Source organism: Ochlerotatus camptorhynchus, unplaced genomic scaffold, assembly GCF_037179485.1.
Source record: "Ochlerotatus camptorhynchus isolate MF236.1 unplaced genomic scaffold, CSIRO-AGI_Acam_v1.1 ptg000896l, whole genome shotgun sequence".
Lineage (NCBI taxonomy): Eukaryota > Metazoa > Arthropoda > Insecta > Diptera > Culicidae > Ochlerotatus > Ochlerotatus camptorhynchus.
The window spans coordinates 17,021-44,130 of record NW_027041349.1 but is presented as its reverse complement, the minus strand read 5'-3'; the positions used below and the strand labels follow the sequence as shown (position 1 = coordinate 44,130).

Here is a 27,110-nt window from a genome sequence, read left to right as displayed (position 1 = left end):
ATCTACCAGGAAGTGTGCTATGCAAACTTTTCGTTTGTTCCACACTGCTTCAGTTAACATTGGAGAAAATGGATTACGCAATTCAAGCTGAACATTGCATTACGTCCTAAGTAAAATTGACCGATTATCTTCGCCGACTTTCTCTTTGTGGAATGCACACTTCCTGGTAGATACAGAATATTTATATCTTTTGTTGATCGTGCGTGTAAGCTATTCAAATTGATTCAACCAACTTTGAACACAACATTCATCTTTGAAAACATAATTTCCACAAATACACTCAAAAAACAACCTTAATGAAATACACCTACTCACGATGACTTTTCGCTAGCCGATTTACTTCATACATCACATAAAAATAATAATAATTTTAGAGATAAGTCGGTGCGCTTGAGTATGCAATTTACGGTATCTTAACATCTCAATACATGTGCATTCTGTGCTCTTATGAATCGTATATTTAGTGTATCTTCTATTATTAAATCCATACGATTTATAACAAGGTTGTCGTTACAATACCTATTTTTGACTCCTGTCTAGGGATGATCGTAGCCGGTGCTGACATTGTCCGTTTATATGGCCATTTAGTACCAAACGAAGCACTCAGTGTTTTAGACATACTTCCAGTCGTATCGGATTGGCTTAGTGCTTCGCGGGCTTTATTGATTTTTGTAGATAGAATTTCACTTCCATTTTCGGAATTACGCAAATCTCGAAGATGCGAAATGTCGCCATTTTTCTCCAAATTTACTTGTGCTTCAACAAATAGTGTATCGAATCGATTAAGAAAGAACTCCCATGACAGTACTTTTCTGTCAGAAAGCATATTATGTAACTGATACACTGATTGTAATACTACTGGTCGGTCAACAATAAACATATCAAATTGTGATTCTAAGCAATACATTAAAGCCTGTATGGCTTTGTCATGAATGGTACCGAGGTACAAAGTAGCTCGCTGTGCGACGTGAACGTTTAAATCGTCACACGCTGCAATGAGATGGCAGAAGGCGGTTGCAAGAGAGGCTTGTAAACTAACTTCTGAACGCAGTGGTGTTGAATCCATAAATCTTGTAAGAACTAAAAAAGAAAGTATTTTACTGATGCTGACATATCTAATGTGTATATCAATAATTACCTGTAACTCGTTCTACGGCCTTGAACCTAACACGCCAGTCATTATGATGAAAAGCATCTTGAACAACGTTCCAAAATACATCCGAACCCAAGGGTAAAGTTACACAATGTAAAAGTATAGGTACGGATACCTCCGCAAATGTGCGAGTGTTCAGCGTTGCAAACATCCCACAGGCTACAAACAATTCAAGAGTAATTAACGTTAAATTATTATAAATAGAGATCAATAAGTTTACTTTTTGATAAGTAGATTCTCCTGGCACCAAATGAAAAATCCACGATCATCACGTGCCGCCTTGGTAAATGCATCGCCATGGAGGACATTATTTCAAGCACTGTAGTGTGTAGTACAAAATGTCCGGTTTATCAATGGTAGGAATTTCTTTCAACAGCTGATGGATGTATTGTAAAGATTGTGGCAGATTGTCAATAGTGAATTTAAACTTTCCAACAGATGTATGCCAAAAGTCATCGCCGTCATCTACTAGATCATAGAGTGTTTCTGAATCTGCTGATTCCTCCAAACCTTCACCAGAGTCTCCTACAATGGTAGGCTTAGCGATTTGAACAGTTGCTGTGGCTGTAAATATACAATATGAGTAAGAAAAAAACGTCATTGATTGAGTAAATACTACACGCAGAAAAAAATATTTTAAACGTAATAATATTTGACGTAAAATCAATAAGAATTTCATTTTGTTTTGGCTGCAAAAAGAAATCATTATTGTTTCAACAATCCAGTATTTTTGTTCCTCAAAACCCATGGATTGTTAAATCAAAAAGAAAATCTTTTCGAATTTACAAGAGCTTTCATGGTTTTGACGTAAGCTGTCAAATTTGGCAGCTGGGTCAACAATAAAAATATGTTTGTTTTTAAAAGAGATTTCTTGTTGATTCAATCATATTTATTTTATGAAGTCTGAAAATTCACGCAGTAGAAATAAAAATATGTTTATTGATTCAAAAATCCGTGGTGATTTGAGATTTGGGTGTAATTGCTTTTGAAAACAAACACGTCAATCACTGATTTCTTTTGAATAAAAGCTCAATCTCACAAACAAACTATACCAAATGATAGAGGAATCATTCCTCTACCGCATAGTGTTAATACTTTTCGAGATTGAGCTTTTATTCGCGAGAAATCGGTGATTGACGTATTTGTTTACAAATGCAAGTACGCCCAAATCTCAAATCACTCCGGAAATAATATGGCATTTTTTTATGTTTTGTTATCTTTTTCACTGATCATCCTTCGGAAGGGAAGTAAAGCCGTTGGTCCCCGGTTAATTAGTTGATGGGTCGATATGTAGGGTCCAGGTGTGGGAGCTGCCTTCCTGGCGTCAGGAGCATTGGTACTCAGTACGGAAAACAAGATCGACGAAAAAAAATCAAGGAAAAAAACAGAAAATTGATTATATTTAGCAACTGCAGCTTGAACTGCAGCATACTTACTTACCTCAAGTCTCAAGATTTTCGGAAATTTTGCACTTATTTCCCGAAATTCACAAGTTTTGTTATTGTTTACACTTTTGTCCGGGTGAAAACGAGGGAATGGTTGGTAGTTATTTTTGCATTCATGGCCCGGGGAATGGACACAGCAAATAAATGCTAAATTAAAATGAACTATTGTTGGATTAATAATAGAATATAGTTATTTTTACAATAGTTGCAGTTGAAAAGTGGCTTATTAAAACAAAAAGAATCCTACTTTGAATTTATATGAATAAGTATTATTGAAACAACAAAATGCAATATAATTTCAACCGGAATTGTTTGTTTAAATACAACTAAAGTTTTGTTTGGTTCAATGCAAACAATTTTCTGTCCGTGTACACGGAGATGAAAAACTACCCAAAATTAACTACTTTTCCCTCAATTCCGGGGTTCAACCCAATAACCCAAATTTGAGTAAATTGCATATAGTAGTTTCCATTTAACACCAGCAAAAAAATTACCTACTCTTATAGCACAAACGAAGTGACAGACGACTAACTGGCGAAGAAATCCATTTAAATAATGTGGTTCACTGTAATAGAATTTTCTTGTAAACTTGTGCCATCATCCACCAGATGGGTTAGTTTTTTTGTTTTGATTTGAACAAAGTTGATTTTGTGTACAATGATTCTTTGACAGTGTGCAAAGAGTGTATCATTTTGTCATTTTTTTTTATGCATTTCAGTTTTGAGTAGAGTGAAAGAGATAGAACCAAAACATTCTAATACATTTGGTGAAAATGCTAGTTCAATCCAGTAGTAGTGTTGCCATGTGGTACAATCCAGTAGTAGTGGTGTTGCCATGTGGTACACTGAAAAATTGAAATAGCAGGTTACCCTAATAAAAATAACCATAAAAGAGAGCTTAACGACGTATTCGGGGTATCATCCAAACTATTTGTGAGATAGTTTACCCATCCAGGATACAGTTCGTTTATGGTATTTGTTTATTAGGGTAGTCACCAAAGTTTACGAGCCGCTCTGTCTGTCGCTTCGAACGAAAGCGGAGTATGAAGTGGCCGTGAAATATCTGAAGGATTCCAAGGTGGAATTTTTCACGCACGACATCCCCGGTGAGAAGCCCTTCAAGGTAGTCATCAGGGTCTACCAAACTTCGGCCGCAAGATGGTCGAAGCTGAAATAAACCGGTACAAGCTAGCCCCAATCGCTGTCTTCCGAATGACAAGGAGAGACGAAAACGTGAAGACGTACCCGGATTGTCTTTTCCTGGTGCACTTCCAGAAAGGGACGCTGCAAGCCATCCGATCGATCTACTCCATCATCGTACGGTGGGAGCCATACCGTGGCGTCATCGTGACGTAACACAGTGCCAGCGGTGCCTCAATTTTGGACACGGTACCCGCAACTGCAACATCAATCCACGCTGCAGCAACTGCGCTCACGAACACGCCACTTCTGACTGCCCTGCGGATGGTGCCGTGACGTTAAAATGCGCAAACTGTGATGGTGCACATCAAGGTTCCGACAGACAATGCTCCAAACGCGAGGATTTCAAACGCATCCGAAAGCAGGCGTCAAACAATAATCAACCAGGACGCAAGAAGAACAGAACCCCAGCATTCAGGATGGAGGATTTCCCGCCTCTTCGTGCTCCCCAGCAAAGGCAAGCGAATTCGCGGGTGCAACCCCCCCCCCTCCCTCAAGAAGCTTCCGGTGATTCTGCTGGCCAAAGCTGTCAATCCCCCCTGGATTCTGGAGACAACCAACAGCGCAAAACAACAACCCCGATCTGTTCTCAGCGGACGAACTGATGGAAATTTTCGTCAACATGTCCGGTGCTCTCTGTCCCATATCCGCACCTCTATCATCGAGGCCCTTGGTGTGGAGATACAGTCATCCACTGGATACGTCCAGTTCATCGCCGTCTACTGCCCTCGACAGTGTGCCGCCAGCAGTGGACTAGCGGCTATGGATCCAACATTGCCTTCAAGCTACAGACCTATCAGCCTCTTTTCAGCACTGAGCAAATTGTTCGAGAAACTCATTCTCATTCGTTTGCTCAAGTTATCAAGAAAAATAATATTCTCCTTCCGGAACAGTTTGGATTCAGAAAGGGGCACTCCACCAATCACCAGCTAGTTCGGGTGATGAATAACATCCGAAGTAACAAAGCTGTATCCAAGTCTACAGCCATGGCCTTGTTAGACGTTGAAAATGCGTTTGACAATGTTTGGCCTGACAGACTTGTGTACAAGCTTTGTAACTTCAACTTTACCTTACATCTGGTTAAAATTACCCGTAACTAACTCCAGTAAAGGTCGTTTAACCCGCTGTCTCCACTAGACATTTCTGTTTTAACAAATATGTCACGACATATGGCAACCAGCCGGTCATATGTTTGGTGTTGGGCATTTAGTGAGTCAACTCAAATATATCTGTTATGAAATTTGTCTAGCATGGTATCTAGTAATTGTTTCTTGTAAAAACACGAAAAAAATTAAATGCTTGGTAAAAAAGTGAATAATTCAGTCAGAAAAAGATTGTTAACAGCCATACCATTGCTAGATGATCTTGAACGTGTAGAGCTCGAGGAAATACGAAGGTTGAGAAGCAAACCTGTATACGTGAATCCGTTCCTGTCAAAAAGAGTAGAGCATGACTTGGAAGAACATCTAATGAACATCGAAAGCTTCGAATCAATTTTAGCACAGATAAAGTTTGATTTTAAAAATTGAGAACAATTTCGTTCTACTATATGCTTGAAGTCTAGAATACCCATCCGCGAATTGTTCTGTTTAATATTTCAGGTAAAGGAAAATATCGAGAAGCAAGATACCGTTTTCCGCTTTGCAGTCACTCCAAGGGTTCACCTGGCTATTGCGTTACGGTTTCTCGCTACTTTTCATTCATATCGATCCCTTGAATTTCTGACAAGAGTGTTCCGGAAGACTATCAGCAAAATAGTGCCTTAAGTATTGCATGCTATATATAGGGTTACCATATCACAAACTTGAAAAGGAGAACATTACATAATTTGCTAATGTTCAATTGAGATTGTTCATAACTTGTAGTCGTTACCAATTCAATTCATCTTCTCGTTATACTTTTGAAAAATGCATCAAACTAGCCTTCATAATTTATTTTTGATAGGGGAAATGTCGGCTTCGGCAATACCTTAACCTATTACCGTCAGGGGGTAAAGAAAGTCCTAGAGGAATTGATTCCTGGTTTGTCTAAAATAAGTCTGGTTGAGTTTCAGGCGAGATTTCAGGTTTATTTGAAAATTTTCCATCTGTCAAATTTAAGTGAAAATTCACCAAATGAACCGCAGCCTAAATGTAGGGGGGTTGACAGCAGTAGTATACTCCTAGTCCCACCATCGAATGGCATTTGCTAGATAAGATGAGGTTGCGACATAATTAAACAAATAAGCTCTGCAAACAACGCTCTTTGAAAACAATTTTATGAATACGTTACTGGAAAAGATGCAAGGTTTAAAAAGGAGGACATATTTCAAAACAACCCAAATTTGGGTAGAATCCACCCAGATCGGTCAAAACTGAACCTACCCAAAAATGTGTAAACTATGTTGCGAGTGACAAATTGACAAATAGACAACATCGACATGAATCCGATCGACTTTGTTCAGTTGTCAACTTGTCACTCCACACGAACTGTATCCCGGATGGGTAAACTATCCCACAAATGGTTTGGATGGTACCCCGAACACGTCGTTAAGCTCTCTTTTATGGTTATTTTTATCATCTAAATTTGTTATTTATATACACCTTTAAACGCAAATATTCATTAGCTTAAAATTGTTACTTGAATACAATCTTTTAATTTTATTTAATCGAAAAGCCTACGTATCCTCCAACTTCTCTACTTACCTCGGTTTCTCTACTCTTCTGTTTTACATGTTTTCTACCGCTCTGCTGTCCTTTTTTTAATCAAAGGGTGGGATGAGGGCTCTTACTACCAATGTATTGGATATTCAAAAGCTACCATTCTGAAACTATAGTTTAAATGCTAAAAAAAAAAACTTAAAAAAAAAGTTGCCGATTATTTCAATTAAGGAGGCAAATAATTGGTAAAAATATATTCTTAGATGTGTGCCGATTTTTTTATGTTGAATTTTTTCTACAAAACAAACCGTGTAATGCGTCGAATCCGGACGGTTTTTTAATCTGGACAATTCATTTGCAATTAAATATTGCATAGACTAGGCAGCTTAATAATTATAATAGATGATCGTGGACAACACTATAGGATCATAATACAATTTACGTGGCATTTGAAACATATTTTGTCACAATAATAAACTTTTAAAAATGTCCGGATATATGGACTACGTGTCTGAATTTTGGTGCATTATGGTACTATAAATAAACGGTGCTTTTCAAGTGCTTTAAATGAACGGTGCTCTTATTCCTTCCTCCATTTTATAGTTACAGTATAATATTAAGTTCATTCATTCCTTTATTTAAGGGGTTACGCCTACCTGCAAACTTTCAAAAAATCGATTTTTTTTTATTGTCCTTATCGAAAGTATATAAAGTCAAGAATATTTCCTCAAAAGATCAAGTTGATCCGATGAAAATTGTGAAAGTTATGCGACGTACAAACATATTCACTTATAGTGGACTAAACCCAACTTGAAACTTTTTTCAAAACCGGTGCCAAAAATTTCTCGAAATGTATACATTCGATTCGTCCGATTCGTTTTGATTTCTGTTCAGTACTATTTTGTGCAGTCCACGATCGTTCGGATTTCGTCTATCATTTAATTTCGATTTTTTACAGCCGATCAAAGACAAATTTTAAGGATCAAAAATCGGCACTTCAACTTTGCAAAGCCGCCATTTTGTCAAAAAAATTTAAAAAAAACCGAACGATCAAGGACTAGTTTAACACATGCTTAACGATTTGGCATGGTTTTTATTTTTTATTTTAGATGATTACATCACAAACCGAAGTTGGCACCGCAAAAAACGTTTTTTAGAACATCGTCCACGGGAAGCAGCCGTGCGGGGCACCAGGATCTCGTTTTTACAGCATCGACTGATAAATGTACCATTTAATGTGTGTTCAATAAACGACAGAAAACCGATTTTCAATATGTTGCGTCGTTTTCGAGAAAAAAATCCAAACTTTCGCTTTTTTTCGGTCTTGCAGGTAGGCGTAACCCCTTAACGTCGGTCTCTATTCCTCAATCTAGTGCCAATCACCAACGGACATCGATTGCCATCCATTGACGGCAATCGAATGTGCCGGAATTCTATGTCGACTGAAAAACGATTTAACTATTGCCAGTAAAATACAGCTATACAAATCAATCATCTCTCCTCATCTTGACTTTTGCCCTTGCATTTTATTTCTGGCCAATGCAACACAAATATCGAGATTACAGCGCTTGCAGAATAAAATAATGCGTTTGATTTTGAGATGTAATAGATTTACTTCCTCAACTTTGATGTTAGACGCAATGGTTGTCGGTGAAGCAAAGAATTGTATATTTGACTATGATGTTCATTTTTAAAGTAGTTAACGGTTTGCTGCCTCGATATTTGTGTGATCGAATTGAAAGAGGAAGTGACTTTCATAGACATAATACTAGAAACGCGGTTGAAATAAGAACACCACATTTCTTGACTTGTGCTTCACAAAATTCATTATATTATAAAGGAATTAATGTTTTCAATTCGATGCCTAGACATATCAAACGTTTAGCAACACTTACAAAATTTAAAATATATTGCATTTCACACGTTAAAACTGTCTTTTGAACAGTTATCCAGTGATTTTTTTTTTATGAATTGACAAATTATGTATCTTGACGAAGTTATTTCTAATGGATTATTTTATATGGATAGCTGTCATAACGACTTTTTAATAATTATTGTAGCACTGCAAAAACTAATTCTGTTCGCCACGAGGGTGATGATGGATTTTTAATATTTGATTTAATAGTAGATTAATTAAAAAAAAAAGTAGTCTACAAAGGTTTGAGCCTCGCGCGCGTATTACGGATATAGAGGACTGAATTTAACATTTGATAAAAAAAAAAATGCAATTTTGAAGCTTATTTGAAAGATACCTTGAGTTAGTAGTAAGTTTTCTGGCAAATGTTAGGGGTTCGTGAGCATTCCTGACATTGCTGAAAATTATGATAGCATCAGATTGCGGGGTTGCTAGTGTAATAGGATAATTAATATAATATTAAATGCAATGGACAGAGGTAACCAAGTAGAAGCTCTATATACAGACTTCAGCAAAGCGTTTGACAGAATTGATATCCCAATGCTGATTTTTAAATTAGAAAAAATGGGAATTGAGATGGAGCTCATCACCTGGATTAGATCGTATTTAGTTGATCGCCAGCAAATTGTAAGATTCAACGAAAAAACATCTAAGCCAATTCATGTCACGTCAGGGGTTCCCCAGGGATCGCACCTAGGTCCTCTTCTTTTTATTTTGTACATTAATGACGTCTCTCTTATTTTAAAAAAATATCAAGGTACTTATATACGCTGATGACATGAAGCTATTTTTAGAAATAGGAAGCTATAACGATATGAATGTGTTTCAGAATGAAATAAATGTTTTTTACAGATGGTGTAGTAAAAGATTATTGAAACTAAATATCAAAAAATGTAATCTTATAACGTACAGTAGAAAACTAAACAAACAAAATCTTTGTATTACATTAGGTAATGAAAATGTTCAAAAATGTGAAAATGTAAGAGATTTAGGTGTTATTCTAGATTCTAAATTGACATTTGTGGACCATTATAACACAATAATACATAGAGCAGGCAATATGCTTAATTTTATAAAACGTTTCGGTCTCCACTTTAAAGATCCTTATACAATTAAATCACTTTACGTTGCTTATGTGAGGTCAATTTTAGAATATTGTAGCGTTGTTTGGTCACCCTATATGAAAAAGCATGAAGAACGAATAGAGTCAATCCAAAAGCAATTTTTATTATATGCATTACGTAAGTTAGGTTGGACGGCTTTTCCTCTCCCGTCATATGAAGCACGTTGCTTGCTGATCAGCATTCAAACATTGAAAGAACGTCGGGATTACGCAAAGATTTCTTTATTAAACAATATCATTTCGCAACGCATTGACTCAGCTGATCTATTGTCAAGGTTAAATTTGTATGCACCTTCCCGACAATTACGCAATCGACAGTTGTTCACAGTAGATCGCCATCGGACCAATTACGCTAAATTTGGACCGGTAAATCAGATGATGACTGTTTATAATCATCATTGTGAAATGATTGACCTAAATATGCCCTCAACAGAATTAAAAATATATTTCAGAACCCTGCGAAGTCATAGAACATAAGTCTTAATGTTAATATGTAGTCTACGATTTGATTGATTGACGAATAAATAAATAAATAAATAAATGAATGGTCAAAGGGATGCTTTGTTGATTGTTCATTAACTCTTGATTGCTTGTAATACTTATGAATATTTAGGTGGACAAAAAGGCGAACTAAGAGGTGGACGCCTGAGCTTTTCCACATTTATATCGCTGTGAAGCAACTGTAAACTCTAGAGGGAATTTATATCTGTAACTGAAACCAGTTCGATTTTGTTTGCCAACCTGGTTAACATGTCATATTCAATTATCTTAAAGATAAATCGTCCAGCTCAAACCTTTGTAGGGGTAAGAGGTGGGACCATCATCATCATCATCAAGGCCGTTTCCACACCTGCGTAGGATATCGCACCAATTCATCACCACATATGGGCCGGTACCAACGTTTTTACTTCCCTTTCCTAAGGAAAACGTGACCAGAGATTTGTATGCCTCAGAAAAATACCACCGACCTCGGCTGGGATTGAACCCAGTAACATTTGGATGAGAAAGCAGTCACGCTTTCCACTACACCACCGGCGCTGGTATAACATTAAGCTAACACATTTTTAATTCTTATGAATAACTTTCACATGAATTACTATATAAAACATTCTATCTGGGTGTCTACTATCAGAACAAAACTGGAAAACTAGGAATCAACTTCAAATCAGGGAATTTTATTTTTCCTGGATAAACCTAGAATCCTCAAAAAAATTAATAATTGCTTAGCATATTATCAATTTACTAACCAAACGTATTTTAAAGATTAGTGCGTTTTCAGGTTCTGGATAATGAATATTTTTACAGATTTTTGAAGAACCCAGATCCCAAGATAAAAAAGGGGTAAACCCTTAAGTGCTCGACGACAGGGAGTCCGGGTACCTAGCTCCTATTTTAATAACACAGTGTAGAAAAAAGCAAACAAAAATTCGGGCTCATGAAGGCATTGAAAAATTTCCAAGGCCCTTGAACTTTTCTAAAGGCATTTTATGGGATTTTTTATAGGGATAACTTCAAAGCAATTCAGAGAGTTGCGTTCAAGGTAGTTTTGATGTATTTCCGATTTCAGGAAACCTTAGGAGAACTCTAAAACAGTTTTGAGTAGAATTCGTAGAGAGTGCTTTATATAAAAAGGAAAATTAAATGGAACTCGAATTTCTAAGTTTAAATGCTATTAATTTCATGAGAATACTGAGGATAATTCAAAGGCCATTCGAAAAACAGTACCTACGGAAAGAATTCTCTACAAATTTCTTCTCCGAATTTCTTTGAAGTTCTCCTGAAATTCTTCTCTCAAATGCAAGTAATCTTCCTTTACATACCCTAATAATTCTCCAAAAATTAATATGAAGTTGAGCTTTGGATTTATTTTCTATGCTCCCATATATATTTTTGGATCAAAGGAAGATTGAGAGAAGAATTCCAGGAGAACTTCTAATACATTCGGAGAAAAGCTTCGTCAGAAGTGTAGACGCGTTTTTAATTCGTTCTCGGCCACGTACTTACTATACCAATCAGGCTAAGGGCTTGTTGTCCTCTGCTGTCCGAAGAAGTCGTCTCCACTCTACTCGATCCATGGCCACAGTTCGCCAGCCTCATAGTCTGCGAAGGGTCCGCAGGTCATCTTCTACTTGGTCGATCCACCTTGCCCGCTGCGCGCCTCTTCTTCTTGTTCCTGTTGGGTCGCTTTCTAGAATCATTTTTACTGGGTCGTCGTGTGGCATTCTGACGACGTATCTAGCCCACCATAGTCGCCCAATTTTTGCAATGTGGACGATGGATGGTTCTCCCAGCAGCTGGTGCAATTCGTGGTTCATTCGCCTCGTCCACGTTCCGTCCTCCATCTGCACTCCACCGTAGATGGTACGCAACACCTTCCGTTCGAAAACACCAAGGGCGCGTTGGTCCTCCACGAGCATAGTCCAGGTCTCGTGGCCGTAGAGGACCACCGGTCTAATCAGCGTCTTGTAGACAGTCAACTTCGTGCGGTGGCGAATTTTATTCAACCGGAGCGTTCTCCGGACTCCAAAGTAGGCACGATTCCCTGCCATAATACGCCTTTGAATTTCTCTGCTGGTATCATTTTTGGCGGTCACCAGTGAGCCCAAATACACGAACTCATCGACCACTTCGATTTCGTCACCGTCAATCTGAACTCGGGGTGGGAGGCTAACATTGTCTTCCCTAGAACCTCTTCCTTGTATGCAGTGGCGTCCCGTAACCTCACTTTTTACCTGTGCACCAATTTTCAAAACCAGATTTAATGCCATATTCATACTCGAATCGGTTGAAAAATACGCTTAATCTCCTAGTATATTCGATATCTATCCATTGCAAGCAATATTTTGATAATTGTTTATGTTTTGAGAGTTGGTGCACAGGTAGATTGAGGTTACGGAAACACCACTGCTTTCATGTATTTTGTCTTTGATGCGTTGATGGCAAGTCCTATCCGCCTAGCTTCAGCCTTCAATCTGATGTACGTTTCCGCCATCATCTCAAAGTTCCGTGCCATAATGTGCTGGATGGACTTCCTGAATATCGTGCCACTCGTGTCTATCCCAGCTCTTCTGATCACACCTTCTAACGTGATGTTGAACAGCAAACACGAAAGTCCATCACCTTGTCGTAACCCCCTTCGAAATTCAAAGGGACTCGAGAGTGTCCCCGATACTCGAACCACGCACATCACTTCATCCATCGTCGCCTTGACCAATCACGTCAGTTTATCCGGAAATCCGTACTCGGGCATAATCTGCCATAGCTGATCTCGATCGATTGTGTCGTATGCGGATTTGAAATCGATGAACAAATGATGTGTGGGCACGTTATTTTCGCGGCATTTCTGCAGAACCTGCCGAATCGGAAAAATTTGGTCCGTGGTAGCGCGGGCACCCATGAATCCCGCCTGGTATTGCCCTAAGAACTCTCTTGCAAATGGTGACAGACGGCGGCATAGAATTTGGGAGAGTACCTTGTAGGCGGCGCTCAGCAGTGTTATCGCGTGGTAGTTGCAGCAATCCAACTTGTCGCCCTTTTTGTAGATTGGGCATATGATACCTTCCATCCACTCCTCCGGTAATATCTCCTCCTCCCAAATCTTGGCAATTACCCAGTGCAGCGCTCTATCCAGTGCTTCACCACCGTATTTTAATAGCTCATTTGGTAGTTGATCTACACCAGCTGCTTTGTTGTTCTTCAGCCGACCGATCTCCTCCTCAACTTCTTGAAGATCAGGGGCCGGTAGCCTGTCGTCTTCTGCGCGTGCTCCAAGGTCTGTTGCCGTGCCACCTTCGTTTTCTGCTGCTTCACTGTTAAGGTGCTCGTCATAGTACTGCTTCCACCTCTCAATCACCTCACACTCGTTTGTGAGAAGGTTACCGTCTAAGTCCTTGAACATATCATAGAACTTCCGTGTGTCGTTTACGCGGTGCAGATTTTCCATCGCCTCGCGATCACTGTCTTCCTGCTGACGCTTCTTCCTTCGGAAAACCGAGTTTTGTCTGTTCCGCGCTTGTCTGTATCGCTCCACATTCAATCTCGTGCGGTGTTGCAGCATTCTCGCCCGTGCTGCATTCTTCTCCTCTACTAACAGTTTGCATTTGCCGTCAAACCAGTCATTTCTTCGGTCTAGGATTGCAGTATCTAGTGCCGCTGTAGCAGTACTACCTATGGCGGAATGGATGTCCCTCCAGCCATCTTCAAGAGAAGCTGCGCCAAGCTGCTTTTCCGTGGGTAGTGCAACTTTCAGCTGCTGCGCGTTGGTCTGGGCAACTCCGGCGTCCCGTAGTTGCTCAATGTTGGGTCGCGGCGTTTGACTTCCACGTGTGTAACGCACCGTCGAGAGTTTTGAGCGCATGCATACTGCAACTAGGTAGTGGTCCGAATCTATGTTCGCACTGCGGTACGTGCGGACGTTGATAATGTCGGAGAAGAATTTCCCGTCGATTAGAACGTGATCGATTTGGTTTTCTGTGTGTTGGTCAGGTCAGGTCAGATACTTGGAACTACCATACCCTGAGAGGCTGCAAAGTTCACGCATCGTTGGCAGTTGTTGTTCGATACGGCATGCAGACTGTTTGGCCCGATTGCTGGTCTATAAATTGCCTCCCGTCCTACCTGAGCGTTCATGTCACCGATGACGATTTTGACGTCCCGTTGCGAACAGCCTCGTACACCTGCTCCAGCTGCGCATGGAACGCTTCTTTCTAGTCGTCGGGTCTCCCTTCGTGTGGGCAGTGCACGTTGATGATACTGTAGTTGAAAAAACGGCCCTTAATCCTCAACTTGCACATCCTCGCGTTGATCGGCTGCCAACCAATCACGCGTTGCCGCATCTTACCCAGCACTACAAAGCCGGTTCCCAGCTCGTTGGTGGTGCCATAGCTCTGGTAGAAAGTAGCCGGTCGATGCCCTCTTTTCCATACCTTTTGTCCCGTCCAGCAAAGTTCCTGCAGTGCTACAACTTCGAAGCTGCGTGGTTGAAGTTCGTCATAGATTAACCTATCGCAGCCTTGGAAGTCAAGCGATTTGCAGTTCCATGTTCCGAGTTTCCAATTGTAGTCCTTATTTCGTCGCGTAGGTCTGTGCGGATTATTCCGATCCGTATTTCTTTGTTCTGTATTTGCAACTTTGTTTTTTTTTCAGGGCGGCTTGTTGGGCCTGCCCCAACCCCCTGTCTCGCCGGGGGATCATCGTGCACAGCTCTGTTTAGAGACCCACGCTGGCACTAGGACGGTGATCAGCCACTCCTAACATGGAGAACAGACGCTGTTTTGAGCCGCACCTCCATGGTGAACAGACGCTCAGGGTTGGTGACGCATTTCCTCTATCACCGTTCTATGGTTACCACGCCAGTGTTCACGTCACACCTCTTCACTTTGCTATTGCCGGACTGGCAACATTGCCCAGGTTACGCCACCCAGCTGTGTCCATGTTTCAGCTGGTAGTCTTTTGTTATCATATGACTCGTGAAGTAGGAACTTGTGAGGACCAGGGCTAGGTATTCCGCTCCTTCCAGGTTGTCAACTCACCATTTTGTAGCCCATCCCGGACACGTGCGTTTGAAATTTTTGTTGTCGACAATTCGCTTTTTTGTGTGTACTGTTTGTATTTAACATGAGCAGTGAAATTTTCTCGCTAGATTATACCGTCGATACGGTAACGTGGACCTGCGTCGGATGTCAGCGAACGTTTCTGCAGCCTTCGTGGGAGTAACTGTACTGCACGGTTCTATTAGAAAAAGGGATAGCTAAACTGATCCACAGTCATATGTGCTGCCTTGTTGTAGCTCATGTTAAACGCTCGTTGCGTTCAATTTCGACATAACATCGCTGACGGAGCAACAGAAGCTATTGGCCGACAGCATTAATAATAATACCCAGGTTGTCCATCGTTCAACTCAGCAAAACAATATGGAAGTTGTGCATGAAGCCATTGATCACCTCGAGTTCCACCTCAGTGAAATAAAAAAAAAGTGCTTATGGGGTAGATTGGCACACAAAAATAAAAGTTTAAATTTTCCATATGAATGTGGGCCAGCTTATTATGGGCACTAGAAGCACTCAAGTAACTCTCAAGTCTCACGATGGACATGAATTCTAGTACGCCAATGCACGGCAATCCAAAGCTACAGTTGAATTTTCTTGATGAATTGAAGTCCATTTCTGCTAATATAGCACATTTTCATAACGCACCTTTCACTCCGTCAGCTAGCTCATGCCCCAGCCTGGAAATCGAAATCAAAAACACAAATCATGCCGATACCACTGACTCAGGGTGGAGACTTATTTATACCCGGACGGTGCGGAGACCAAATTGGACGGAATACGACGCTCGTGTATCACGCCGCTTGAGTGAGTCAATTGCCTGACAAGGTCAAAAAACGGAGGAAGCAGAATATTTGCACGTCACAATTTAGGCTACAACAATAGCAACAACATCATCCACAACAACAACATCCGTAACAACAACAACTACCACAATGACAAAATCAACAACCAGCACCAAAATCATAGCAGAAACAACAACCAAAATGTCGAAAATGCTGTTGACGTTTTCTACAAAATATTATTTGAAGTAATACTTGATGAGGTACCATTAAAGAGAAGAAGGCGTCAAGGCAGGTCAAAGCATACAGTTTGGTTCAACCGACACATCAAAATAATAAACCTAAAACAGAAAACACATAAAATTCAACAACAATGGTAATTTGGATAACTATTTGAACATTTGATATCAACTAAATATGACCTTTGATATTGCATCTTCAAACATCTGTACCCCTTTTTCTGATGAAGATCCCGCTCGGGAATATTTTTCATTCTTCCCTGAATTTACAAGAGACATTAGTGCCAATCAAATCAAAGTGGAGGACATTATAATGGCTTTAACAAATTTAGACAACTCCAAAGGTTCAGGACCTAACGGGATTCTACCAGTATTTATGAAAAGGTTAGCAATAGGACTTACGGCCCCACTGTTTTGGCTTTTTAATAAGTCGCTGGAGTCTGGGAACTTCTCCAAAAAATGGAAAAGTTCTTTTTTACTGCCTATTTTTAAAAGTGGAAACAAATCTGACATACATAATTACCGTGGGATTGCCATTATCTCTTGCATTCTAAAGATCTTTGATGCAATCGTTAATGAAAAAATATTCCATCAAATTAAAAACAGAATCACTAGCATGCAAGGTGGTTTCTTCAAAGGCCGCTCATTGAGCCAGGACTTCTCAAAAAGCTCGAATCATATCTAACTAATAGCCAACAAATAGTTAGATACAATGGGAAGAAATCGAATTCCATTCAAGTCACTTCAGGAGTCCCGCAAGGCTCCCTTTTGGGCCCCCTTTTGTTAATACTATTTGTAAATGACATATCCTTAATCCTTCAAAACATACAAGTTTTACTATATGCCGACGACATGAAGCTCCTTCTAGAAACAAGGAACAAGGAAGGCATCAGGACATTCTAGAATGAAATACACATATTTGGTGCAACAAAAACCTGATCGTAAAATAATGTAATTTAATAGCTATTTGTAGAAAACGAAGCACAGCAGATATAACATTCTTTTTAGGAAATCACGCGATAGAAAAGTGTGAAAGAGTTAGGGATTTAGTTGTTATCATAGATTCAAAACTAACCTTCAGTGATCATTATAATACAATCATCAACGGAGCATACAACATGCTTGGTTTTTTATAACGATTTAGCTATAGTTTTCATGATCTGTACACAAAAAAAAACGCTGTACATTTCCTATGTAAGGTCAATGCTGGAGTATTGCAGCATAGTTTGGTCACCTTATTCAATAACGCACGACCCAAGTAACACTTGCAACATCTTGCATGAAAAATAAAAAAAAATCCAGTTGTAAATAAGTTATAAATTAATTGCTTTTAAAACATCCTTTTTAGACGCGTTGTTTTGTTGTTTGTGAATTATTCAACCTTTCTGACAAGCACTTGTTATCTTGAAGTTATAATTGAATATTGGATGTCTCAATTACCAGTTTATAACTTATTTATAACTGATTGTATTTGGTGAAAACTGGCTAGCCTTATGTACAACATGTTTTCATATGTCATTATTAGAAACATAAATACATCTGAGATATAACTTATTTCTAACATGTTATTAATTAGTTATATTTCAGTTGTACTGATGTTTCCAAAAATGTCATATGAAAACATGTTGTAAGTTTGCAAGTTTTCATCAAAAACAATCAGTTATAAAAAACAATTGAGAGTTGCCATGCCTAATTATAACTTCAATTTACGATACATGTAATGTTCTTGTTTTTCGTGTTATAAACATGTTTTGATAACAATTATGAAATTACACAATGCATTCTACAAAATGCACTAGAATATGGCTGACCAATGAAGCAATGTATAGAATGAAAAAACATTTAATTTGTGCTTTCAACATCACATGTACGTTTTGTAAAAGAGAAAAGTAAGATAATTAAAAAAGAAAGTTTTTTTTGACGTAGAACTACGTCTTTGTCGACTATACTGGGGTGCAAGTCAAAAAATATGTGTGGTGAAGGAGTGTTAGGTTTTGAACGCTTGTAACTTTGTCATTTATAGATGAAATTAAAATCCAAATACGCCAATCGATAGGATATTACATTACGAACCTGTTGAAATAAATATTTTTCCAATTTTTCTGTAATTAAACTTTTAAAAATGTACAAATGATAATTTTATCACTGATTTCATGAAATAAGCCTTTTTCCCAAACCCAGTCATCATAAACGAATACCACTTGGTTGCACATCATTCTGCTTGAACCTGAAAAGATATAAATCAGCGCTGCTCTCATGCCACTGCTCATTAACGCTTCGGACGGCGTGGCGCTTGGTCCTGCAGCAAGCAGGACCAAATCAGCGGCTTAAGGTGGATCACGGCGTGACCACAATGAGGAAAAGCACACACGCCCTTCACAATCTCTCGGCCCCCCTCTCAACAACCTTTCCTACCCCCCCCCCCCCACCATCAAACCTCTCCCCACCATCAAACCCCTCCTACCCCCCCTCAAATACCTCTCCTACCCCCCCCCCCTCAAATACCACTCCTAAACCCCCCCCCCTCAAATATCTCTCCTAACCCCCCTCAACAATAACCCGAAAACGAGACAGACTTTGACGATCCCTTTTTTCCGGGAAATAAATTTTAAACAAACCACAATCATTAGTAAAACCAAGCTTTACCAAATTTGAACAAAAAATTGCCTTGAAGACATGTTTGATGACATTCAGTTGGTGAATTACACACAACTGACGGTAAAACATATCTGGTGCCTCTATATATGCAATTATATTAACATCCAAAGTCCATCCTATTTTACATATTCTGCACAAAAGAAACTTTCTGCTCCACCCCATTCATAAAAAACTGCGGGAAATCCTATCAGGTTCTGAACCGGAAAAGATATAAAACAGCGCTGCTGTCATGCTTTTGCTCATTGTCGCTTCGAACGGCGTGGCGCTTGGTCCTGCAATAAGCTGGACCAAATCAGCGGCATAAGGTGGATCACGGCGTGAGGAAAAGCAATAATGTAAACCCCCTCCGCCCTTCACAACAATCCCTCGCCCCCCTCCCCTCATAAACCTCTCCTACCCCCCCCCACCATCAAACCTCTCCTACCCCCCCCCCCCCACAATCAAACCTCTCCTACCCCCCCCCCCCCACAATCAAACCTCTCCTACCCCCCCCCCCCCCCTCTCAAATACCACTCCTAAACCCCCCCCCCCACCTTCAAATAGCTCTCCTATCCCCCCCCCAACAAAAAATAACTCGAAAGCGAGCCAGACTTTGACGATCCCTTTTTTCCGGGAAATAAATTTTAAACATACCACAATCATTAGTAAAACTAAGTTTTACCAAATTCGAACAAAAAATTGCTTTGAAGACATGTTTGATGACATTGAGTTGGTGAATTACACACAACACAACTGACGGTTAAACATATCTGGTGCCTCTATATATGCAATTATATTAACATCCAAAGTCCATCCTACTTTACATATTCTGCACAAAAGTAACTTTCTGCTCCGCCCCATTCATAAAAAACTGCGGGAATTCCTATCAGGTTCTGAACCGGAAAAGATATAAAAGAGCGCTGGTGTCATGCTTTTGCTCATTTTCGCTTCGGACGGCGTGGCACTTGGTCCCAGTGATGCCACATATTTATACAGATTTATCTGTAATGATACAATTTTTTTTCAATATTTTGATACAGATATCTGTATATGCAGATTACAGATTTTTGAAAAATATACAGATTTTTCAAATAAATGCATAAATAAATTTCATTATTTTTTTTTATATTTATTATTTACGATAAATAATTATTTTTTCCCTTCTAAGCAACTTGAATTCAATCTGATCATCAAATCCAAATCGATTTTTCACTAAATGAATATTATTATTTTAGCTGCGAATTGCCTTGGAATCTTTCGAATGGACTTCTGATGTTCAGATGTTCTGATGTCTCGTTATAAGGGATTTTAGTTTCCCTTTCTATTTGTTTAATTAATCATATCACATGGTTACAGATATGAAGGTTAATTTAATATATTTTTCGTCAAATCGATAAACAAGCCATTTTAGAAAACCAACAAAGGGGTTGATTAAAGTTTGTGAGTCGAAGAGTCAACTTGATATTTTTATAATTGAAAAGCATACTTATAGAAATAAAGATTATTGCATGCCATTCGACTAAACTTCCAGTAAAAGTTCTGTGTTATGTCCAATGTCCAGATAAAGGTTTTCGTAATCTCAGACAAAAACAAAATCAAATTCTAGGGATTTTTGATAGGGGAAATGTTCGCTTCAGCAATACCTTAACCTCGTCAGGGGGGTAAACAAGGTCTTTGAGAGCTTAATTTTGGCATGTGGATACATTGTGTACGATAATACGTTTAGGTATTGCCGAAGCCGACATTTCCCTTGGGTAATTCATTACGGAAATTTTCACTGTAGAAGAGATACAAAACACATCAAGATTGTAGGATTTCAAGATTTTTAAAATAAACAAATTCTTTAGAAAGCAAACTTCATTAAAATGCTACGAGATTCGCAAAACTTCTATAAAGTTTGCCGCACTTGTATTTCTGAAGAGGCCTGGCCCCCTTGTCACCCCCATTAGCTATGCCAATGAAACTTTAGTAATTTTTTATGATTCTAAACTTAGAACAAACTGAACTATTTTGAACTATGAATTTGCTCAATGGAGATTTACGTAAATCCGCACTGAGACCATAAAACGGAAATTATACAGATTTTTTTACAGATTTTTGTGAGCAAGATACAGATTAAAAAGATTTTTTTGCGATGAAAATACAGATCTAAATTTGAAAAATGTGGCATCACTGCTTGGTCCTGCAGTAAGCAGGACCAAATCAGCGGCTAAAGGTGGATCACGGCGTGACCACAATAATGATGTAAACCCCCTCCCCCTTTCACAACAACCTCTCCCCCTCCCCCTTCACAACAATCTCTCCCCTCCCTCAACAACCTCTCCTAACCCCCCACCACCACTCATCAACAACCTTTCCTAACCCCTCCCCCACTCATCAACAACCTTTCCTAACCCCCCCCCCCCCCCCACCCCTCAAATACCGCTCCTAACAAATCAATATCTATGTGTCGGCCACATACTTAAAATATGTACATATAAAAACCATGCGTGACCGCACATACTATTCATTTGCGTGTAAATTTCATGTGTACTTCTGAGTGGATTCTGTTTATGTGTGGTCAAATGAAAATCATGTGGAATTTCACATGGATATTTGTCAAGAAAAATGTGTAAATTGTTTTGAGTCAACCATAACCGAAACATTGAAATACTTGAAAATTTTAAGATAAAGTATAATAGTCAAAAATGCATGAAAAACATCAATTTTGTGTGGTTCTACGTCATACTGCGGTCGTGTCTAGGACACAACCCTTTACTTTTTTTCCTTTGGTTTGTTTTTTCCGTCGATCTTGTTTTCCGTGCTGAGCACCAATGCTACCGATGTGCCAGGAAGGCAGCTCCCACACCTGGACCCTACCTATCGACCCATCAACTCATGAACCGGGGACCAACGGCTTTACTTCCCATCCGAAGGAAGGCGTGATCAGAGATGTTATGCCTCAGAACATCCCGGCGGCGCCGACTGGTATTGAACCCAGGCCTGCTGGGGTGAGAGGTAATCACGCTTACCACTACACCACCGGCGCCGTCAAAAAAAAAAAAAAAGTTGATATTCTATTTGTTTTTGTTTTTTGCAAAGTTGGGGAATTTTATCCAGGATTTTTTATTACATTATTTATTATTATATTGAGCTTTTTCTAAGAGCCAATGAGTTTTTTAGAAGTAGAATGTAAAGATTTACCATAAATTTGCATAAATGCATAAATGTTTGCAGTACAGAATATCAGTTTAGGAACTTTATACGCACGATAAAATTCCTCAGAAGAATAAGTTGTGTAAATTGATGATAAACAAATTCCATTCGTAGGAAGGATGAAATTAATTTACAACATGTCCAATACAGTAGGTTGCGTTATAGTCATAAATAAGTTGCGCAAGTCAAGCATATGTTATATATAGATCCCACCTCTTGCGCTTTTTTCGCTATAAATAAGTTGTATATAAGTTACTAGACGTAAATGTTTACCGCTGATATTGTCATAAATTAGTTATGTAAACCCGTTTATGACAAATTGTGTTGCTTGGGGAAGAACGAATACAATCGGTACAAAAAAATTCGTACATTAGGTTGGACAAGATTATCTCTTCCGTTTTATGAAGCACGGTGCATGCTCATCAACATTCAAATATTAAAAGAGCGTGAATTTGTAGTGATCTCATTTTTAAACTTTTTTTTTCTTTATTGTCGTGATTTTTAGCCGAAATCGATATCGTTTCCCATCGTCATGATTCTGTAGAACTCTTATCAAAATTACATTTTTATGTACCTTCTCGACAACTACGCAATCGGAATTATTGTTTTTACAAACCACCATTGTACAAATTATGCTAAATTTGGACCCTTAAATCAGATGATGGAAACTTACAACAAGCACTGCGAGACTATTAACTTTACAATGACAAAAACCAAATTAAAAAAAAAACACGTAAGAATAGCATATTATTAAGGTAAACACTGCTTATTATATTTTATGTATTTTTTTATGCATTATTATTTATAAACAAACAAAGAATGTAATTATCATTGTAACAAAACGGTCTACATTTGATTGACGACAATAAATGAATAAATAAACTACACACTTACAAAAATTTATGTAAGTTTAGGTGCTCTGAGACTGACATAGGGTAAATGTTGGCTTCGGCACCCATTGACTGTTTTCGGCAACCAAAATTTAAACGTTAATTTCACTATGTTGTCCCATCAACGCACTTCCCTGAATGTGTCCAAACGATTGTTTAGCCTTTCAGCTTCAATCTGATTATATTTGAACGATCGAGCAATCCAGTAATGCTACATTTTTCTTCAAATAAAGCATACGCACTACAAAATGGGGTTGATTTCGAGTTGCCGATAATAGAACAGCTGGTTAACACGCAGTTCTAATGGGAAGGTTGCCGAAGAAAAAGAGGCTGCCGACAATAGTCACACTCACCTGAGAAGTTTGGAGCGTTGTAAAAACGCTTTCAAAACGTTTTGAAAAATTCTGTCGATTGGAATGGATAGAAAAGCAAGCAGCAGATGAATGTAAACAAACAGACACATCATATATGTGCGTGACGCTGAGAAAATGCTAGTAGAAGTGCAGACGCTGCTTAGATTGACGAGAATACGTAAATTCCCCTATACGAGCGTCAATTTTGACATAAAATTGAGTCATAATAGGCGCGAAATTCTGCTCAATCAAACGTACTTTCAATATTTTCACTCTCGGAGCATTTAATTTTACATGACATGTTTTGTTTACGTCTCATCATTTAAGTCAAATATGGATTCGGTCACGTGTAAGATTAGGTATTTCTAAGTGTGTATAATTCCAACCAATATTGATGAAAATATAATGAATTTGAGAGGAGAACTGCAAGTAACTGCTAAGAAAAAGTAGTGAGTGGAACTACAAGGAAAGAAAAAGAATTCAAGCGAATTTTGAAAAGAATTCAATGAGCATTGTGAGGATAAATTTAAATGTATCCTGAGAAAAGATTCAAAGAAATTGAATTCCGAGGAAGGCTCCAACGATGTTTTAAGAAAAAATCAATGGAAATACTTCGGAATTCCAAGTTGTATTCCAATACAATTTAGGTGATACATTTTAGAACATTAATAAGAGAGTTTCAAGGGACTTTTCATTTAAAAAAGCCATTTAAAAGAGGATAATTTCATGGGAACTTTAATAGAGCATTTAATGGATGCCTACAAGAATTCCTCGATGAATTTCAGGAGATTTCTACGGGGCATTGGTGGGAAATATTAGTAGAATGACGTAATTGAATCTCATTGTATTTTATTTTTCTGCGTTGAAAACTATGGTTTTTTTTTCGGCTTCTAATCGAGGTTCTGATTTTCCGTTACAGCAAAAGTGGGTTGTTGCAACTCCTGGCAGGATCGCCATTGTAAATAACTGACCATCAGCCGGAAAGGAATCTGCCCGATACCGCCGAACGACTTTCCTCCAGGGTGGTTGATGATTGAGGGTGACGAGAATGCAGTGTCCAGTTCATGGTCCTCACAACACTCATCATGGCTGACTACAAGTCCATGTTATAGTGCTGAATGTTCAGCACACTGCACAAAGAAGCATTGGACGCTCATTGCACCCACACAATTTCAAAAAGTATTCTTCAGAGAATTTCTAGATTATTATGGAGCAAATTAGATGTGAACACTAGAGAGACTTCTAAACTGAATAAATTCTGATTGAGAGGAAATTCTTCCGAAAATCAAAGAAAAAAAAACACACAGTCCTGTAAAGAATTTTAAATGCATCAAGATTATTCAAACATTTTTTCGAGATCCTAGACACAGAAAAAAATATTCGAGACTGGGATTAAATCAGTCTCATATTGGATAAGAAAAGATCCAAGATTCGGAGAGTTAGTTTTATGTTCGTGACTTAAAAAATATGTGTATACACGTAGAAATTATTTCCGACTGCGGTAATTTTTACCGATCTTTCGACAGATGTAATGTTTGGTAAAAATCAGGCATTTTAATTCATTAGATTTAAGGCTGACAAGGGAAACTTCGCCACATTCGCAAGACTAAACTATTGAAAAAAGGTTACTAAGATAAAAATTCCAGGCATCGATACATTTGCAAGATTCTGGAATATAAGAAGTTAGAAAGATTCTAAGCTTCGACAACTTCAATAGACTAGTAAAATTTACGGTTCTTATAGCTAAAACCCTTTGATATATTACCACTTAATTCAAAATTCTGGAAATATTACAGTTGTGAATCTGCAAAAACAAAGAAAACTTAGGGAATTTTATTCATCAAAGGAGGGATTTGTCAAAATATTTTCTTGTTGGTCAGAATTAAGTCTGGTGGAGTAGCAGGATTATTTGAACATTTTCCATCATTCAAATTTATGTTAAAAATCACCAAATTTAACACAGCCTAACTAGCTATTCAAACTGTTCTCGTTCAATAGGTTGAACCGACGGTGCCACAATTCAGAACCGCACAACAACAAAGTTTCATCGGCACTGTGACTAGTAACATAATCACTCACATCATTTGATGCTGAAAAATTACAAACGTTTCACTGCTAGACACCAATGCAAAGAAATATCAACTTAATCTATTGCCAGTCAGTTTTTTTCCCCTGACTAGTATAATATATTCTACAGCCGATTATTAAGAAGAAGAAATTAACTGTTTTTCACAATTTCATTAATACTAAAAATTAAAATTTACTTACCCACATCTGCTTCGGAAAGCGTTACAGATCGTGCTACAGCAGTAACCACCTTTTCTGATGGGATTATAGCCGCTAAATCCAGTTGCTCGGATACCGTTTCTACAGTGGCTGTCATTATCTAAAAAAAAAAAAAAAAACATTCAGTGAAAGTAGATCTATAGATGTCTAACATCAACACATCTTAAATGCACATAAATGTTTCATCTACATCGCAGCCTATTAACCCTCTCGTTCCCATGGTAGCATAGGTGATCCACAACTTTTCGGTCAGTCTCATGTTTTACAATCTTCCAATCAATAGTCAGTAAATTCCTCTACGTGTGCTCATTATTCTCATAGGCAACACTAGGGGAAGTGGGACTTGGGGTAAATGGGATCATTGACTTGTGTAACAGAAATATTATTAATTGACCACTTTGTCAAGCGGTTTTGGCGTGACTTTCTACCAGCGATTTCACAAAACTGGACCAACTAAATTCTATTTTTTTTATGAAACGCACAAATGTTTGGCTACTTTTCTCGTGATTCTAGAAGAAAAAATCTCAAAATAATGTTTTATTTCAAAATTTGAGTGGTAGTAAACGTCATTTTAGCTGCTCGAATGAAGTGGTTAATTCTATCTGATTTCCACTAGAATGTGGAAGTTCGTATCTAATGCATACAAAAATGAAAGAAATTTGAGCAAAAAATCTATATATATTTTGTATATCGAAATAAGAAAAATCCCTATTTTGCTGACATTTTTCTATGGTAATCAGAATATCTCAATTAATCTATTTCTGATAGACGACTGTGATATTGTGAGGGATTTCAATATAATATTGATAAATACCACTTACCCCAGATAAGTAGAGATCGTGGTAAGTGGGACCACAAGTGAAATGATGGTTTGAATATTTATTTTTACTAAAATATAACGGCGTGCGTGGTAGTATCGACACATTAAGAAGGATGAGCATTTATAATGCCATAATCTCATTCATGTTACTTATATTGTCAGATTTAGTTATGCTTTAGGATTAACACCTTTAGGATCACGAATTTCATGAAAACATGTTCACATTGAGGCAAACACAAAACCGAAACAGAGAAAGAGGGGTGCGCTTAGATAAAAGTTACTTTCCTCAATGTGCTCTTTAAATGAGCGGTAGCGAATGAAGAGAAGAGTAGCAAACAAATAAAAAAAAAAACAACCGTGATTCAAACCACTCTGGGATTAGTTCTGCGATTCTTGCTGGAACACTGCGATAAAAACCAAATAAGAAGAATGAATTCTTTGACTCATCGCATCAATAGATTCAATCAAACCAAAAAGTTTCTCAAAGAGGAACAAAACGTGGTTTACTCATTTTTTGGCACATTGAGGCCATCCGAACAGCCATCCTCAATTTTGAAGAGGAAATTTGAAGCAAAGCAAAGCGAAGAAGAGCGCACTACGTGAAGTTGGATTTTTTTTTACTTTTCTCTTTTTCTGCCCTGAGGAAGATCCATCCCTGAAAGAGGTGTTGTCCACCTTATGTAATGTGTTACTCAATTTCGAAACCATAAAATTTGTCAATCCAACTCATGACAAGTAATCAAAACTTGTGGTCCCACTTACCCCATATCCGGGGATATGCTGAAAAATCGACTATTTTTCACGTAAGCCCATATTCAATTTCTTCCAGTTTTTATGAACCACCATTTAGGGACTGTTCATCACTTGAGAATTTGATTTAGCATGTAT

The 27,110-nt window shown here is 38.3% G+C and overlaps 1 protein-coding gene across 1 annotated transcript in view; it reads right to left on the bottom strand.

Moving 5' to 3' along the window:
- Positions 1–519: 519 nt before the first annotated feature.
- Positions 520–27,110, bottom strand: part of LOC135715418 (uncharacterized) — a 41,663-nt gene continuing 15,072 nt past the window's right edge. The window contains exons 2-5 of the mRNA XM_065238698.1: positions 25,385–25,502; positions 1,374–1,717; positions 1,139–1,312; positions 520–1,080 (exon numbers count right to left, since the gene is read on the bottom strand). Coding sequence (XP_065094770.1) covers positions 1,461–1,717; positions 25,385–25,502 — 375 coding nt within the window. The 3' untranslated portion in view covers positions 520–1,080; positions 1,139–1,312; positions 1,374–1,460. The remainder of the gene's footprint in view (positions 1,081–1,138; positions 1,313–1,373; positions 1,718–25,384; positions 25,503–27,110) is intronic.